Source organism: Myxine glutinosa, unplaced genomic scaffold (genome assembly GCF_964187855.1).
Source record: "Myxine glutinosa unplaced genomic scaffold, kmMyxGlut1.1 SCAFFOLD_1172, whole genome shotgun sequence".
NCBI lineage: Eukaryota > Metazoa > Chordata > Myxini > Myxiniformes > Myxinidae > Myxine > Myxine glutinosa.
Genome location: NW_027617267.1, coordinates 54,468 through 73,955, shown reverse-complemented (window position 1 = coordinate 73,955; position 19,488 = coordinate 54,468). Strand labels below are relative to the sequence as shown.

The 19,488-nt window shown below is 49.5% G+C and overlaps 1 protein-coding gene across 1 annotated transcript in view; it reads right to left on the bottom strand.

Annotated features, from left to right (window-relative positions):
• The window catches only part of LOC144889152 (epidermal growth factor receptor kinase substrate 8-like), a gene marked incomplete at its 3' end in the record, with an annotated part of 62,518 nt that extends 56,059 nt beyond the window's left edge, over positions 1 to 6,459 (bottom strand). Inside the window, exons 1-2 of the mRNA XM_078769103.1 lie at positions 6,401 to 6,459; positions 211 to 372 (exon numbers count right to left, since the gene is read on the bottom strand). Of these exons, the coding sequence (XP_078625229.1) occupies positions 211 to 306 (96 nt within the window). The remainder of the gene's footprint in view (positions 1 to 210; positions 373 to 6,400) is intronic.
• Positions 6,460 to 19,488: the final 13,029 nt, after the last annotated feature.

Sequence of the window (19,488 nt, the reverse complement as noted above, 5' to 3'; positions counted from 1 at the left end):
ACACAGACAGACAAACAGACAAGAAGGCATCAGGCGGAAATCGAGAACCTTGAACTTTGACATATAGTCAAATAGCATTGAAAACATAACCTACATCCCCCTTTGGTGGTGGAGGTTAAAATTGATCTTTTGAAATTGGTCAACAAAAAGGGTTTCGAAAGAACAAGATTATTCTTAAAGGGAAAAACAAATGAAAAGGCAACAAATCACCATGGTATCTGAATCCAGGAGCTGCACGCTGTCATGGGCCAGGAACATGGTCACGCTTTGAGACCAGAGGCGGCGCTCCACAGCCATCTGGTGCATCTTCTGAAATCCTTCCTCGGAGCTTGAAGGTCCACCCAGCACTCCAAAAGGAAATGTCACCAGGTGCTGGAAGGAACAGTTAAAACAGGTTCAACCGCCATGCAGCGCCCGAAAAGAAATGACGTGCATATGTAACCGGTCATTCGTTTTTTGTGTGAAAAGTTTGAACAAGATCAGTAAATGCATGTCCGAGAAATGGTTGAGGACGTGTTCAATATAAGGTTTTTTTTACAAGTAAAATGGCCGCCAGTCGGCCATCTTTGATCGCATCGTGAAACAAAATGATGTGCATATGTTCACCGTCATGTATTGTCTTTGCGCCACGTATGAACAAAATCAGTCCATGCATGTCCGATTTATGGTTGCGGACGCATGGATGCATGCATGCACGGATGATGAACGCACGGATGCATGCACGCATGGATGCACGCAAAACCAAAGCGTTCAGAATCATTGGAATCTCCCGTGATGAAGCTGATTCTGAGGGCCTTTCTCTCTCTCACCGCAGGCAGGTTTGTGGTCTTTCTGTCTTCTACCGACTCCTCCGGCCTTGCTCCCCCAGCTCTCTCTGGGCTCTGTCCCGCAAATATTCCTACTAGTCTAGTCAAATTTCTGGGAAACGTGAATTCATGAGGCATTTTTGAGTAAAAGCAAGCAAACCACTTTTTCTGGGGTAGTTTTTCGTGCTGAATACGAATCTGTTGTTTGCCAAGCCCAAAAATGCGTAATTAGGTCACTAATCAAGGTCAAAGGTCAATGAGTGCAAAATTCAAAATTTTTGAAAAAATGTTTTATTTTACATCACCTATCTGTACATTTCAATTATTTTACAGTATTTTGTCTGGTAAGGTTACTACAGCTTTTCACAATTATGAAAGTAAAGGGAATTGTGAAGGGAAAAAATCAGATTTTTGTGAATATATCCGTAATGAAGCAACTTTTCGTTTTTTGACATACTGTTTTAATTCACTTGAATTGTTGCCTTAAATACCATCAGTGAAGTGGTTTACCTGAGTCCTATATAATAGCAAGATTGTTTTCTACACTAAATGTCAATATTTGACTAATTAGCCACTTAATTAAGGCTAACGGTCACAAGGCGCAAAGTGCACTTACATGGCACAAGGCGCAAAATGCACTTCATGGCAAACATGTTTGGAGTGCAGGCAGTTGATCATTATCACATGTATTCTTAATTAATCCTGAATCAATTGCAGTCTGTCAGACTGATTGGCTGGAAGGAGGAGCCATCCAGGGGAATGCCAATTAGCTTAACTGTGTAAGCTCTGACCCCCCCCCCCCCCTACTTTGGCCTGTTTCGACATGGTGTTTCACTGGCATTGCACTTGCAGGCCTCAGTGCAGAACTGTTTCCCCCACTTCCGACAAGAGCAACTATCAGAACTGCAACCTTTCTTGCAACCACACTGAGTAAGTTCTCGGCATCCCTTTGGAATTGACGGTAAAGTTGTAAGAACCGGTGACAACTTGTCATCAACGAGTTTCCATCCACAATCAGTCGGCGGTGGCAGATCTGTCATTGGATTACTGGCCTCTCTCCAAATGAAACTTTGGTAGTTTGCACGCTCTATGTGGAACTTTGCTGCATCACTAGATGGAGGTAGGGTCTCCGTTGCATGGCATTTGTTGAACAGTTTAATGCGGGCTTGATTGCAGTTCTCAGATGGTTCCTTGTAGATATGGCAAATGAACTTTTCAGCATCTTCTGTGACCTTCTTTGATGGTGTCGGAAACTGCTGTTGTTGGATCTTTTCAACTGCTGTTGGTATATCCAACGTTGACGTATTGGATGGTTTGATGTCTCCAAGACCGCTTTCAGCAGATGGCCCCCTCTGCCAGGCAGCTAACTGAGTAGCGTGAAATGTATTTTTGCCATCTAGGGTAGAGTCATTGATGTCAATATTGTCGCCAGAAAAATGCACAAATCGTCCCGAAACCAGGTTGCTGGTAACAACTGCCCCAGTTTCTTGATCAAGCGCTTTCAGAGTGTTTTCAGCCATGGCAGTGTCATACCTAAGAACCCGGTTATAGCTGATTATGTGCCCAGCATTATGGAATAGCTCAACTAATTTCTTTGATCGAGTTGACTGGTGCAGCGTCATACCCATTCCAACGTGTTTAGGCGGTGCCTTCTTGTCTCCACATACACCATAGACCATGTCTTGTCCAATGCTAAGGACCCTTGTCTTCTTCACCCAACCAGTTTCAGACATCTCACTTTCGTCAAACTCAGCATCGACACTACTTTGGCCTCCAAGCAAGATATTCACAAACATGAGTACAGATGGTGGTACACTTGCCAACTCTGCTTTTTCGCTTACATCGCAACCTTCGAATGCAGGATGTGACATGATATCACTGCGGAGTTGCAGAGCAACGTGCACTAAAGACAGAAAATGATCATCCTGTTGTCTAAATATGGGAATATAGTCTGCACTGTTCTGACCGCACACCATTTCTGAAAGAGGTATGTGACTGAAATGTCGTGGAAGAAGCAAAGTTTGTTTCTCTGAAGGCGCCAAATTTCTTAGCACAAGAAATTCATAAATGTCCCCAATGCAATTCGACAAAGTTTCTTTAAAAGTCCCCAGTCTACTAAGATACGATGTAGGAATTGTGCCGTCGCACTCACTGGCTAACTCTTTGTACCTCTCGAACACTGCAGATAGTTCAAATACGTGCCCTTTCTCAGCAGAGTGACGCAGCTCTTGACACAACCATGATATCGCCATGTCTGCTGATTTGCTTTCAGTTTCCGCCCTTTTGACATCCCTAAAGAATTTACTAAGACAGTTAACATGGTAACATGCCTCAGCTGAGATTAAATCATTCTCATTTGCAGTACGGACTAAGATGTTATGTACAAATTTAGCTTTTTCCGTAATTTCATTACTCATTTTGAAGGTTGTGACACGACTTGTCTTCTGCTTCTTGTCAAAGTTCTGGCAGAACATACACAATGTCCAGTTCATCTTAGTAGTACTACTGCGTAAAAACGGACATGCTTCAGCCGAAACACTCTTTCTTTCAGGATCTTTTTCGTTTTTCGATTGTTCCTTGGCTAGCTTAGCATTTATTTTCCCCTTGTGTGTGTATGCAGAGTAACATAGCTTATGCCATTTAAGTTTGGGGAGACTTTCTGGAGGCTCTGCAAAGAGAGTCGAAAGCCTGTCCACGGCTGATCGAAATTCATAGTGTCTAAGTTTGCATCGGAGCTCGGTCGCCTCTCTGATGGCAGCAATACCCTGGTTTGTCTGGTTGAAAATCGTATCTTTGACCTGGCTAGTTCCCTGACAAATGATACAAAGTTCAAACGACACATCCTCACGCTGTCGCTTGAGGCTGGCAATAGGTTCCATGGTTGGCCTGAGGGGAGAAACAGAAACCAAACTAAGCACCAGGCACGCATGTTCTGACCATGAAAACTACAACGTTGTATGATATACTGCAACAGCCCTTAAATGATCGAATAAGCGCAGGCAGTGTTGGCCCGGGTTTTAATCTTATTCTCAAAGACACAAAGTAAAGCTTCTTCAAGACAAAACATCTAACCGATATCACTAATTCATTAGTGGTAGATGCATTAGGCACTCATCGTCAATGCCCATGCCCTGCCTGTCTTTTTGCTACTGTTAGGTAAATGTACATGTATGTAGGCCTGCCTATGATGTGAGATGTCAAGCATACATTACACATTTGTATGTACATGTATCTCACCAAAGAAGAATGCATTCCTTTACTTTCATTTGATTTTATATTTCATTTTTTAACAATCTTAAAAAGACCCTTACCTGTACTCCTGAAATGTTTAATGCCTGATGCCTAGGGTACGAACTAGATGGCTTATGCTAGGCTATTAGATTCATTCTTCATCATTAAGGGTCTATTGAAGAACACCCTGCTCTGTCTGAATGGAAATGATTTGACAAACATGGCAAATGCATTGGGGTCAGAAAGATGAAGCCACTTTCACTGTTGAGTGAAAGGGATGGTTTCAAGTGCAAGTAACTGTTACGTCATTGCAAGACTTTCGCACTCATTGACCTTTGACCTATGTTGTTTACCGGTGACATTTAGATTCTGTCTTTATAAAATCTATCTCTAGACCATCAATAGGAGCATAAAAACTCTGCCCCATTGTGCATTTAGAGGTTAAACTGCAAGCAAATTACGCAAAAACTAATTGTCGCCCCTTACAGAGATAAAGGCAAATGAGCATAGATGTGTCCTCACGTTTTCCTTTAAAAATAAGATTTTGAAAAGCTTTAGCAACCTTACTAGACAAAATATTGTAAAATAATTGAAATGTACAGATAGGGGATGTAAAATAAAGCATTTTTTCAAAAAAATTGAATTTTGCACTCATTGACCTTTGACCTTGATTAGTGACCTAATTACGCATTTTTGGGCTTGGCAAACAACAGATTCATATTCAGCATGAAAAACTACCCCAGAAAAAGTGGTTTGTTTGCTTTTACTCAAAAATGCCTCAATCATTCTAGAAAGGCACATTTTCAGATTTTTTGACTAGGCTATACAGGTTGCACAAGATCTGCCACAACCCTCTTATGGTTAAACTGCCAAAATCAAGACTCTCTGCTCACCTTCACTCCTTCATTCCTCTTTTCTCCCGCCTCTGGAACAAACTCCCTCACTCCCTTCAATCCCACTCCACCCTCCAGGTCTTTAAAACAGCTGTTCACCACCATCTATCTTCCCCCATCCAAAACCTTGATCTTTTCTACCCCCGCTAATATATCCCAAATCCGCCTCTTTCAATCCCCAACTTCTTTCCTGAAATTCCTAGTAGTGTTCATTTGCTTTATACCGTGTACCCCTCCCTCCTCCCCAGCCCTCCCCCCTTCCACAGATCTATCGACGCCCCTGTTGTGCTTGTGTGCTTCCCTCTCTCTCCCCTCCTTGTCTCCCGCTCCCTTCAGTGTATGTTTTATGTGTCTGTGCATGCTTTCATGTTCAATGTGTTAACTCTTACTAGTAGTGTTCTGAATTGTGCCTCGAAAAGTGCCTCGATTCTGAATACAATTTTTTTTTTGTTTTTTTTGTTTTTTACCATTTACTCTCACATTGCATGAAGACGTGTTCATGACCCCAAAAAGCATATATATGATGTGCAAAACAGAATGGCAGTATTTAGTTTGGCCCGATCAGGGATCGAATCCAAGACAAATCAATGGCGAGGGCAATACCAACTGAGATGTCCAATCAGGATGGTTTGTGTTTTTATATTAATTTTTTTCCCTTTTTTTTTAACAGCATCTAAGACTCATGGAAGAGTTTGTACATTTTAGAATACAGCATATGAAAGAGGACATTAGGAGATAACAATGCACTTTTAAATAAATCAGAAGGACGTTAAGAAATAATGGGGAAATCATCGCAGCAGCCTGAGGATTTTCAATCTGGGGTTTCACTGTCTCAGCATCAGAGAAGTGCTCAGACGGGGACAACAGGCTCACTAATTGGGGGAATGATAACGTATCTAAGTTACCAAATTTTACATGTTATTCTGTGAGACAAAGAGCTAAGAGGATGACATTCCTTGTGATATTGTATGTAAAAGGAGAAAAAGACATAAAATGTCATTGCCCCCGTGGTTTTAGTAATTTTAATGTACGGAGTTAAAGTCCGTCAGTCGGCCATCTTTGGTAGGATTACAAAACAAAGTCTTCTGCATATGTATACTCTCACGTGTTGTCTTTGTGTCAAGTTTGAACAAAATCGGTCCATGCATACACGTGAAATGGTTGGGGACACGTTTAAGTAACAAAATGACCACCAGTCGGCCATCTTATAAGTAAAATGGCCGCCAGTCGGCCATCTTTGATCGCATCGTGAAACAAAATGATGTGCATATGTACACCGTCATGTATTGTCTTCATGCCACGTATGAACAAAATCGGTCCATACATGTCCGATGTATGGTTGCGGACGCATGCACGTACGGACAAATGGACGAGACCCAATCCACAAGCCCCCGTTTCGGACTAAGTCCAACGGAGGCTAAGAACACTTTGCACAATTCCTGTAAGAATGTAATATGAAGAAGACAGAACCTCAACGTTGAAACTTGACGTGTTGTCCAGTGATCCTTGTTTCTTGGAATATTGCTTCCTCTGCACTGCAGGTCATAAGAACACGTGTAATTAACACACTTGAGAAAACTTTTTGGAGCTGTAAACAGATGTAGATGTAAACACAAAATGGCCAACTTCCGCATACATATGTGTAAATATGACAAACTAAACACTAAACGCTAAACAAATGACAAACACCTACTCGAGCATTGTTACGGGGTCAACCTCGAGGGGAGCCCCGGCAGAAAGATGTATGGTCCTTGGGTGAAAATAAGTCAATCAATAACGAGTCCACACCAAGGGTTACGAACAAACCCCAATATATTCCCAAATCCCGCACAGGAATCACAATGCGTTTACAGCACTTCCATACAATCCTTATCTATAGTATAGGTGGCGCCACCTTAACCCACAACAGTGTTGGCAACACTCACGGCCCTTGCCCCCAATGTCTCTGCACGCCTCCCAGGTGACGTCGAGTCGATCCAGCGATCGGGGAAGCAATGTCCGATTCCAATCCGGGGCTGGGAGTGGATACTCGACAACCTCAGCGAGGATACCCGACTTCGCAGGTTCCGCAGTAATCCGGCGCTCTCCTGACGCGCGGACTTCGGTTCACAGAGGCACGGTTCCCTTGTCCTTCACGTTCGGCGGCTCGGTCTCGAGCTGCAGTCTCAACTCTCAACCGTCTCCTCCTTCGTCACGTCACTCCAATCTCTTTCGCGTGCCAGGCCCAAGGTGCGACCCGTACCCGCCCTCGTAGGCGTCGAGGCGAACAGCGCCGGGCGCTTGGTTCCTTCCAGGACCACACGGCACCTTGACACGTAACCGGCAATCAATCACCCCGCGCAGGTAACTCCTCTTGCCAGACGGGCTTTTCCAACTCCGTTCCAAAGTAGGTACGATCGCCTCCGCTCACGTCGGATCTCTCGAAGCTTAAGATGGCCGCCCTTCCTTCTCCTTCTCCTCCTCCTCTTCTTCACCATCCAGTTTCCGGTCTCATTTTTCCCAGAAGGGCTCCTGACCCTTTAATCACAACAACCTTTAATAGAATATACATTAATAAGAAATGACCTGAATTGTAACCCCCATAAATAGTTTGGGAGCGTATGTAATCCCGTGGGATTTTGATGTTTATTTTGTATTCTTTGCGGGAAATCATTAATTATGATGTGTGTAAGGGAAAAAAATTTGGAACCAATTTTTTCGAGTATGTTTGCATATTTTTTTATGCAAATTAGGTATGACGTCAAAATTCGTAAATAAAAATTAAACGATGTAAATTTTCTTTGCAAAATATGATACAAATTAAATTTTGTGGACCCTATGCATATATTTTAGCAGACATTGTCTGTATTCAGTATCTTATCTATATAATAATAGCGTAAGGACTCGACTTTGTTATCCCTTTTACGCCGCACCCAGTCACCCGATGCCCACGGCACTAATGGATTTACGATCTACGAACCGCGCTCTTTGTTTATCACGTACAGACATACTCGAAAAATCTGAATTAGCCGACGTTAGGGCCCAAAAGCGTCCGATTAACGGCCGATACGATAACCTTGGTTCATGATAACCTTCAAGTGGCTGCATCAATGGTCAATTCAGCATGTCAAGAGCGCAAGTATGACGAATTAGACAACCGACACAAGCAATTACTAGCTGTGGTAGATGTCTCTTTAATGGACAAGCTGAATGAATTTGATGCAAAGATGGAAACAAGTCATCCTACTTTCAAATTTGCCAGAGATTACATGAAATTTGTGGCTTGGATATGGATGTTCATTCGTGCAACACGGGAAGGCAATTGGAAATTGCATCTAGAATCACTTAGAGCATTGTGTAAGTACTTCTTCACACATGATAGACAAAACTATGCCCGCATGGTTCCACTGTATTTGGCACAGATGGAGAAATTGGAAACAAATGATCCCGATATCTATACAGAATTCATGGCTGGCAACTTCTGCGTCTACAAAAATGAAGTCCCTTTCTGCGCAATAGGCCCAGATCATGGCATTGAACAGGAGAACAAAGTCATGAAGATCGTTGGAGGTTTGAAAGGGCTAACACAGCAACCGGCAGCTATGGCCAGATGGTTTCTGATTGCACCTGAGCTAAGTCGCTTGGTCAATGAAGCTGAACATTTGGTGGGTAAAGTCTCCCAGAGATCAGTAAAGCATCATGATTTGTCAGATGCTAAGTTGGAACGGTATGAGGATAATGTAGGCAAGTTGAGAGAGGTGCTGAAAGTGAATGATCCATTCATTATTGAAGATGATGAGCTCATCAACATCGTCACACAAGCGATCATGCCAGAGGTAGTAAAACAGGCAGTAATACAGCGAGATAGTGTTGGAGAAGAGATGTTTGAGAAATTTGTTCAAGAGCGTCTTGTAAACCTAGAGCTGAATATCTGGAGTCCTATGAAGAAGGCAAATCTCAAGACTTGGAAGACAGCAAGAATGGTTAAGAAGAGCAAGAAAGCTGTCGCTGTTACAGCAATTAAGAATGAAAGAGCACTGTTCGCCCGCCTCCTTGTTGTGATACTGTCACGGCCAGATATTGACCTGAAGGAGAGCATCAGTGAGTTTGAGTTTGCAGAATATCCTCATTCACTCTTCACTTTTGATGGTATCTTGCAGTCTTGTGTTGCCAAAAGTAAGCTGATGACTATCTTGGAACGTTTGCCTGACCAACAGCAGCTTGTTGTTGCACAAGGAGAGCAAACACAGCATGGCAGAGTCACAATCATTGATGGAATGGCCGTGGTCCAGTCAATGGGGAAACCTACATGGGTGAAAACTTGCTACGATCTCGCCAATCACTTTTTGCATGTCCTCGATTGCAAATCTCAAGGATTTCATGAAGTTCATGTCGTTTTTGACCGACATGACATTCCTAACTCCCTGAAGGAAAGAACACGCAATTTGCGCCTAGGAGATCATAGAAGCCTTGCTTACAATATCTCCGATGAGGCAATCATTGAAAAGGTGACGCTAAAGCAACTGCTGAACAACCAAGACAACAAGCAAAGACTCACTCTCTATCTAGCATCACACATCTTGAAGCATCGCAAGGAATCTGAGAAGATATATGTGACAACACTCAGTGAGGAATGCAAATCAAACAAGCTCATATTCGATCATCTGAACAGTACTCAAGAGGAGGCAGATACAAGAATGCTACTTCATGCTCTTGACGCTTCGCAGAGGGGGGCCACGTCGATCTGCATTCAGAGTCCGGATACAGATGTGTTAGTTCTCGCCTTGTGGTGCTACAAGGACTTGTGTCCTGCAACATCGATGCTTGTTGGAACAGGTGGTCTTCGGCGAACTATTGATTTAGGTCCTATATATGATGCCCTGGGCAGTCAGAAAGCTTCTGCACTCCCTGGCTTCCACGTCTTAAGTGGTTGTGACCAGACTGGCACATTCTGCGGGAAATCAAAAATTTCCTGCTGGAATACACTGCAGAAAGCCGATGGTGATATTGTTAGAGCATTTGGCAACCTTGGAAACACTCCAAGCATACAGGAAGATGACGTCAGTGAATTGGAGCGCTACGTATGTCAACTCTACGTTCCTGGCACAACAATCTCTTCTGTGAACGAGATGCGTTGGTTCCTCTTCAGTAAGCGCCAGTACACAGATGAGAAATTGCCCCCTATAAAGGCCACCCTAGTACAGAAGATCAACAGAGCAAATTATGTCACCATGATATGGAAACAATGCGGCACTGCATCTTCAACTCTACCTCCACCAACTTCTCATGGATGGCGTCTGGAAGGTGACCGGCTTCTTCCTGTACCAACAACAGTTTTGCCAGCACCTCAGGCTGTGCTTCAACTAGTCAAATGTGGATGTAAAGGAAGTTGCTCTACGATGATCTGCTCATGTCGGAAGCACAATCTCAAATGCATCACAGATATGTGTACCTGCGAAGTAGCTTGTGAGAACAGAATTGTTAACATACATCCTGCAGGTGACGACAGTGACGATGATGATGATGTTCTTGAAACGTAGCTCATGCGGTCAGCTCCAGATATGTCCATGTACTTATTTTTGGTTTCCTTGTTTTAAAACCATTTCATGTATAATGGCATTATTGCATACATCAAATGCATGGTGAACACTATATTACTATGACATCATAACTAATTTGCATATGATGGTTTGATAGGTCCCCTTGAATATAATGAAGATATTGTAGCGGTTACCGCTGGATGCACACAATCGCCTTGCACCGGCCAGAACACGGCCAGACGCGCCTCTCCCGGGCATGCCCGGACTCACTGTTCCCGGGCACGCCCGAACCTCCCGGGCACGCCCGGTCTCGTCTTTCCCGGGCATGCCCGCTCTCGCTTTTCCAGGGCTCGCCCAGAGCGTCCGGGCATGCCCGCTATCGCCTTTCCAGGGCTCGCCCAGAGCGTCCGGGCATGCCCGCTATCGCCTTTCCAGTGCTCGTCCAGAGTGCCCGGGCACGCCCAGCCTCGACTTGCCAGGCCGCAGCCAAACACGCCCGGGCAGGTCCAGACTCGCCTTTCCAAGGCTCGCCCTTGACACCCGGGCATGCCCGGTATAGCTTTTGCCGGGCAAACTTCCCGACATAAATGTGTATATATATTGCTGCCCGATAAATGGGCTTGTCAGAATACCTGAGCTGTTTTGTTTCAATAAAGCAACTCGGACGAATTCCGTCTTTGGTCGCGTCAATTCTTTCGACTCGCGTTGGAGCGCAGTTCCTTCATTGGTGACCTACCGACATGGACACGGCAGTGACGCTTAAACTGCCTACCTTCTGGGAGGCTCACGCGGCTGTTTGGTTCGCCCAGGCGGACTCCCAGTTCGCCCTGCGAGGCATCACCGCGGACGACACCCGCTTCCACCATGTTGTGGCGGCGCTCGGTTCCGCCACCGCGGCCCGCACCTTGAGCCTCCTCGAGCACCCGCCGGCTGCTGACAAATACGACGCGCTGAAGACGCTCCTCCTCGACGCTTTCGCCCTCTCACCGGCAGCACGCGCACGGCGCCTGCTCGCTCTGCCCGAGCTCGGCGACACGCGCCCGTCCGAGCGCATGGACTATATGCTCTCGTTGCTCGGTGAGCACTCTGGATTTTCTGTTCCGCGAGCTGTTCCTTCGCCAGCTGCCTCACCCGGTACGCCTCGCCCTGGCTGGCACGTTGATCACGGATTCCCGCGCCCTCGCCAGGGAAGCCGAAAAGATCTCCTCGGCGGGCCAGCACATCGGCGCGGTTACCTGGAGCCCGCCGCCGTCCGAGGCGACGCCGGAGCGCCCTGCGCGGTTGGAGGCCGAACTGCCGGTGCAACTGGCGGCCGCACCGCCCGCTTCCGACACGACGGCCGGGGCCTCCACCTGACCGGGCGTGGTGTTATTACCACGCCAGGTTCGGACACAAGGCTCGGACGTGCCGGCCCCCGTGCACTTTCGGCAGGTCGGGAAACGGCCGGGCCGGCGTTCATTCCCAGCCATGAGCGCCGGCCACTCGGGCAACTTGCTGTTTATTCGGGACAAAGCGTCTGGGCGGCGTTTCCTGTGTGACACCGGCGCCCAACTGAGCGTCATACCCGCCTCCGAGCAGGACAGGCGGGACGCCGTTTGCGGCCCCTCTTTGGTCGCTGCTAATGGCTCGGCCATACGCACTTTCGGCCCACGCGTCGTCACCCTCTGCTTCGGCAGCCAGCGCTTTCAATGGACTTTTGTTACCGCCAGCGTCCCCGTGGCTTTGCTGGGCGCCGACTTCCTCTGCGCGCACGGGCTGCTGGTCGACGTCAAACGACGTCGCCTTGTCCACGCCGAGACCTTCAGCTCCCTGGCATGTACAATGAGCAGCTCCGCGCCGACCGAACTGGTGTGTGCCCTCCCGGCAGCGAACGAGTTCGCTCGCCTGCTCGTGGAATTCCCGGCCCTCACGCGGCTGACGTTTTCGGCTGTCGCGGTGCGGCACGGGATCGAGCACCACATACCCACTATGGGCCCGCCGGTCTACGCCAGGGCCCGCCGCCTCGACCCGGCCAAGCTCGCCGTGGCGAAGGCCGAGTTCGACGCGTTGGAGCACCTCGGCATCGTGCGGCGCTCCGATAGCGCGTGGGCCTCGCCACTGCACATCGTGCCAAAGCCGGGGGGTGGATGGCGCCCGTGTGGCGACTACCGCCGTCTCAACGACGCTACCACCCCCGACAGGTACCCGATCCCGCATATTCAGGACTTTTCTGCCCGTTTGGCGGGACGGGTCATCTTTTCGAAATTTGACCTGATACGGGGCTACCACCAGGTACCTGTCCGGGCGGCCGACGTCCCGAAGACGGCCGTCATCACGCCGTTCGGCCTGTTCGAATTTTTGCGGATGCCGTTTGGCCTCAAGAACGCGGCCCAGGCGTTCCAGCGCTTGATGGACGGCGTGCTGCGGGACCTGCCGTTTCTTTTCGTCTATCTGGACGATATCCTCGTCGCCAGCACGTCCCGCACCGAGCACCTCCTCCACCTCCGAACACTGTTCGGTCGCCTCAGCGAGCACGGCTTAATTGTCAACCCGGTCAAATGCCACTTCGGCGCGACGACCGTTGACTTTTTGGGCCACCGCATCACCAAGACCGGGGCCGTGCCGCTGCCCACCAAGGTCGAGGCCATCACCACGTTCCCGCGTCCCCGTTCCATCAAGGCCCTCCAAGAGTTCCTCGGCATGGTGAATTTTTATCACCGATTCGTGCCCCGCGCTGCTCAGTTCATGCGGCCCCTTTACGAGGCCCTCCGGGGCAAGCCGGCCAAGCATAAGATTGTTTGGTCCGCGGCCATGGACGCGGCCTTCGCCAGCGCCAAACGGGCCCTCGCCGACGCAACGCTGCTGGCTCACCCGGTGCTCAACGCGCCCATTGCCCTCACTACGGACGCCTCCAACTACGCGGTGGGCGCCGTCCATGAGCAATGGGTGGACGGGGTTTGGCAGCCACTCGCTTTTTTCAGCCGGCAACTCCGGCCGAACGAGTTAAACTACAGCACGTTCGACCGCGAGCTGCTCGGGCTATTCCTGGCCGTTCGCCATTTCCGACACCTCCTGGAGGGCCGCCCGTTCACGGCTTTCATCGACCACAAGCCGTTGGTCTACGCAATGGCTAAGGTCACGGAGCCGTGGTCGGCCCGCCAGCAGCGCCACCTCTCCGCCGTGTCGGAGTTCACCGCGGACATCCGGCACGTCGCCGGCAAAGACAACGCCGTGGCCGACTGTCTTTCTCGGGCCAGCGCGAACGCGGTCCACCTCGGCGTGGACTTCGCGCTCATGGCGGCCGACCAGATCACCGACGCCTCGGTGCAGGCACTCCGTGCGGCGGACACGGGCCTCCGCCTGGCCGACATTCCCTTCGCGGGCACCGTCCTGCTCTGCGACGTCTCCCACGGCCAGCCTCGCCCCATCGTGCCCGTTTCCTGGCAGCGCCGCATCTTCGCCTCCATCCACGGCCTTTCTCACCCGGGCCGGAAAGCTTCTCAGAAGCTGGTGTCGGCGCGTTTCGTCTGGCACGGCCTTTGACGAAACATCCGCGACTGGGCCAATGCCTGCACGGCCTGCCAGCGGGTCAAGGTCCACCGCCACACCCAGGCCCCGCTGGCACCTTTCGCCGTGCCTGAACGGCGTTTCGACCACGTCCACGTGGACCTGGTGGGTCCCCTGCCCCCTCGCGGGGGTTCACCCACCTGCTCACCATGGTGGACAGGACCACCAGGTGGCCGGAGGCCGTGCCCCTCACCTCCACCACCACCGCCGACGTGGTGCAGGCGTTCACCGCCACCTGGGTCGCGCGCTTCGGCGCACCAGCGGACATCTCGTCCGACCGCGGCCCACAGTTCACGTCTGAGCTTTGGGGCGCGGTCGCCCGTTCGTTGGGGGCCACGCTGCACCGCACCACGGCCTACCACCCCCAAGCCAACTGGTTGTGTGAGCGGTTTCACCGCTCCATGAAGGCCGCACTCATGGCCGGCCTTCAGGACGACGGTTGGGCCGACCGGCTGCCGTGGGTCCCTTTGGGCCTTCGCACGGCCCCCAAGGAAGACCTCCAGGCGTCCGCCGCCGAGCTCGTCTACGGCCAGCCGCTCCGCGTCCCGGGCGAATTCGTGCCCGACGCTACCAGTCCCTCGTCCGCCGCTCGCCAGCGCTCGGACCTCCAGGAGGCCGCCCGACGATTTGCCCCCGTGCCGACGTCCCGCCACGGTGGCCCCCAGTCCTAAGTCCCCCCGGCGCTTCGCACAGCGGAGTACGTCTTTGTGCGTCATGACGCGCACCGGGGGCCACTCCGGCCGCCGTACGACGGGCCCTTCCGGGTCCTGCGACGGGGCGACAAGTCTTTCATCGTCGACTTCGGCGCCCGGCCGGACCGGATTTCTGTGGACCGCCTCAAACCGGCGCACATGGACGTCGACCGACCACCACGGTTGGCCCTTCCTCCGCGGCGAGGCCGCCCCCCCGTCCACAGTTCCCCCCGCTCGACCACCCACCACCACGTCGGACCCCTCCCCACGACCCTCCAGGGGTCGCTTCGGCCGGGTCATCCGGACCCCCCTTAAATTGACCCTGCCGGTGCAGGTCGATTCTGGAGGGGCGTGTGTAGCGGTTACCGCTGGATGCACACAATCGCCTTGCACCGGCCAGAACACGGCCAGACGCGCCTCTCCCGGGCATGCCCGGACTCACTGTTCCCGGGCACGCCCGAACCTCCCAGGCACGCCCGGTCTCGTCTTTCCCGGGCATGCCCGCTCTCGCCTTTCCAGGGCTCGCCCAGAGCGTCCGGGCATGCCCAGCCCGCTATCGCCTTTCCAGGGCTCGCCCAGAGCGTCCGGGCATGCCCGCTATCGCCTTTCCAGGGCTCGCCCAGAGCGTCCGGGCATGCCCGCTATCGCCTTTCCAGGGCTCGCCCAGAGCGTCCGGGCATGCCCGCTATCGCCTTTCCAGGGCTCGCCCAGAGCGTCCGGGCATGCCCGCTATCGCCTTTCCAGGGCTCGCCCAGAGCGCCCGGGCACGCCCAGCCTCGACTTGCCAGGCCGCAGCCAAACACGCCCGGGCAGGTCCAGACTCGCCTTTCCAAGGCTCGTCCTTGACACCCGGGCATGCCCGGTATAGCTTTTGCCGGGCAAACTTCCCGACATAAATGTGTATATATATTGCTGCCCGATAAACGGGCTTGTCAGAATACCTGAGCTGTTTTGTTTCAATAAAGCAACTCGGACGAATTCCGTCTTTGGTCGCGTCAATTCTTTCGACTCGCGTTGGAGCGCAGTTCCTTCAATATATTGAAAACCCCAGCACAAGACTTTAGTAACAAAAGCAAAGGAAATACCTTTATGTAAACGGAAGCATGAACATTTTCCATAGGCTTTTAAAAGGTATGACATATCATACTTGAATAGAAAGCAAAACGATGATTGAGACATGCTTTTTTCCTAGTTTATTTGTGATAAATATTAAACTAGAGGTATTGACACCATAATGTATGTATGAGAGCAGGAAAATTTAAAATAGCATTGTAGATGACAGCCAAAATGCTAATTTTTGCATTTTTTATGTGTATTCTATGGCGTCATAGTTCATATGCACAAAAAGGCAGGAAAAAGTGTTCGAAAAAATTGGCGCCAATGTTTTTTTGATTCAGTTGTCATCGTAGATTAGATTCCAGTAGAAATTAGGAAATAAACATGAACGGCCCACGGGAGCCATTTTGGAGACATACGGCCCTGCACTAAAACCCGGAATTCGTAACAGCATCCTGTGGCTGGAATGGCGGACATTCCAGGATTGTAACCTGGATTGAATGTCCACTGTCCAGGATTAAATGGCGGTCCAGGATTGTAACCCCAGCCAAGAAACTGCTTCAGTAGAACCAAAGCTCTATGTTGTATGGTGCATCCAAATTCAGATCCAGCGATGTGATTGGTGCATGGTTATGCTGAAGGAGCTGCGCTCCAACGCGAGTCGAAAGAATTGACGCGACCAAAGACGGAATTCGTCCGAGTTGCTTTATTCAAACAAAACAGCTCAGGTATTCTCAAAAGCCCGTTTATCGGGCAGCAATATATATACACATTTATGCCCGGGCGTTTGCCCGGGAAAACCGAGACCGGGCATGCCCGGGTGTCAAGGGCGAGTCCTGGAAAGGCGAGTCTGGACATGCCCGGGCGTCCTGGACGCGGCCTGGCAAGTCGAGGCTGGGCGTGCCCGAGCGCTCTGGGCGAGCCCTGGAAAGGCGAGAGCGGACATGCCCGGACGCTCTGGGCGAGCCCTGGAAAGGCGATAGCGGGCATGCCCGGACGCTCTGGGCGAGCCCTGGAAAGGCGAGAGCGGGCATGCCCGGGAAAGACGAGACCGGGCGTGCCTGGGAGGTTCGGGCGTGCCCGGGAACAGTGAGTTGACTTGTTGACTCACTGGTGACTGGTTGATGACTGGATTTTAAATTTAATATTTATCTGAATAACAACTCTGGGAATACAAAATGACCTCCCTGTGTGTGACATGCAGGGTCTGCATACAGCCCGTGAGTACATCGCAGCTCAGGGTCCACTTCCCAACACATGTGCAGACTTCTGGAGGATGGTGTGGGACCAGGAGACGCAGATCATTGTCATGCTAACACAGTGTGTTGAAAGAGGAAGGGTGAGACCTTTTGCCAATCTACTCATCTCATATGAATCAGTGATAAGGATGGCCTTCATACTGACTTCCATGACAAAGGTCACTTGTGTTACGTGCTCCTCCCCAAACCCCGGTCACGTTGTACCTCCGAGCCCCGAGAGGAGTCACGGCAGAAAGATGTGTTATTCTGTGTGTCAAAGATCAATGGTGAAACCACACCAATTGTTACCAACAAACAAGTATTGTATTAAGGTCACACTAGAATAACAGTACAATAACAATATTAATCAATTGTACAACCAATATATCATTCCTATGATGGTACCATCAGTTTCGTACAAAATAACTCACTGTGCTCCAAGTGAGCGCAAATAACATTCCCAATGTCTCTGTCCCAGCTTCAAAGCAAAGTCGATCCACGCTCCAATGATCGTCAGAACGATGTTGTATCGAGACCAGAATCCCGCTCGGTTGACAGTCACACTGCCAAAGATGGGCAAAGGTACTCTCAAGAGGCGACTGGGAAATCACACCTTCGGGTATGGACATTCAACGGCTCCCAATCGGCGAACCGCAAATTCACACTCAAAATCCACGTTACACACACACACCAGGTTAACGTCTGGATGCGGTGAAATGGTTGAAGCGAGGTGAAAAACCTGGAGCGATGCGAAAATCCAGCGCGAGGCAAAATGGCCAACGGTCCATTCTCGAGACGTAACGGCACTCCAATGATTCTCTTCGGAATCAACCGCAAAACCTGTCACGCAGGTTTATCTGTCACAGCGATAACAACTCTGTCGCAGGAATCCCTCTCCCAGGAAACCCCAAAGTTCGCTAGTGACCCCCGTTCACCAGCGTTTGCTCAAGACCTCCAAGCAGCTCGGCTCCTTCTCCGACCTCACTTGCTCCGCCTCTTCTTCCTCTTCTTCTTCTTTCTCTTCTTCGTCCGGTTCCCGATCCGATTTCCGGTTTCTTTTTAAAACGTTAACTTTTTTTTACCTTTTGAAAACAGTTATCTCTATTTCACCTAAACGATAACAATAATAGTACATGCAACCAAAAATGTTTGCAGTGGATGAGAACCACAACAACGGAAGTGATGAATCCGTAACGCTTGGCCCATCATGCCTGTGCTTTATCTCCCACAACCTCCTCCCTGTTAACTTAATCTATCAATTTGCTTATTGTTTTATACACTAATCCCAATTATTACCATTGACCAAAACAAACATAGCATGTTCTTTCAATTATACTTATAGTAAGGGCATTTTATGAGATATTTCACAAATCTGTTAACTAAATTGTTACCAAAAAATTTCTTCACCAATATGTTTGTAAAGGTGTGTAATAACATGTGTTAAAATGTTGAAGTTCAACTCCCGTGGGAAACCCAGAAAAAAAGCTGTTGAATTCGGGTACCGAAAAATTATTTTCGAGAATTTTAATTTTTTTAAATCGGCCCTTAAGTAACTTATGAGGGGTCAAATAAGGGTTTTTCATGATTCTGAGTTGATTAACATTTATATTTTCACTTTTCCATTTACACACAAAGTAGCTTTTATTTCACATACATATATAATACTCAAGAGTTATTTCTCATTCACAATGTCAGAAGTATCAACAGTCATTGTCTATGTCTCTTCATCCAGCCATTCCAGTTGGAGTGTGGGAACTCAGGATCGTTGGCTTTGATCACCCACCCCGCTGCCCAGAGTGTGTCACCTGGAGTGAGGAGTGGCTGATCATGAGCCAGGGAGGAGGAAAGCTCAGCGAGGGGGAGAAACATGATCGCGTTCGTTCCTATCTGTTTCCTGTTCGTAAATGGAATAATCTTTACTTCAGTTCCTCTCAGGATCGTAGCTTTGTCGAGTGCCTTCAACTTCACCCGGGGGAAAGCTGCTGTTGTCTGTGGATCTGGCAAAGGTGGTGCCGGAGAGGTGACTTCGATCCAACCCATTGAGTGAAAGGGAGTGTTTCCGTGAATAGAGACAATGTTTAAATCTATATTGTCTCCAACAAACTGAGTGACTGCATTGTTTGTTTCCCCAACCTCCATAAAGACCACCTGATCATTACTTGACAATTCACTTTCACTGGCTGGCACTTTGGCTGTCATCACTGATTGATCCTCAAGCGCAGCATCAACCGCAACCTCATCATTGATCTGTTCATCGGTTTCCTCCACAATGGTGTCAAGAGTGCCAGAAGTATCTGGAACATCATCTCCACTCCTACTATTAAGGAAGCAGTATTTGTAGTTTTGTGTCTCCGTGTAAGACTCAGTGTATCCCAGCCGGTGGAACTTGTTGAGCATCCATTTTGACCCAAATCTATGATCAAGTTGTATGGCAAGCCCCATTTGGTGTGGCAATACTCCAGACCGAGGTCGACAGGCCTTAATAAAATTCTGCCCCCAAACGGCAA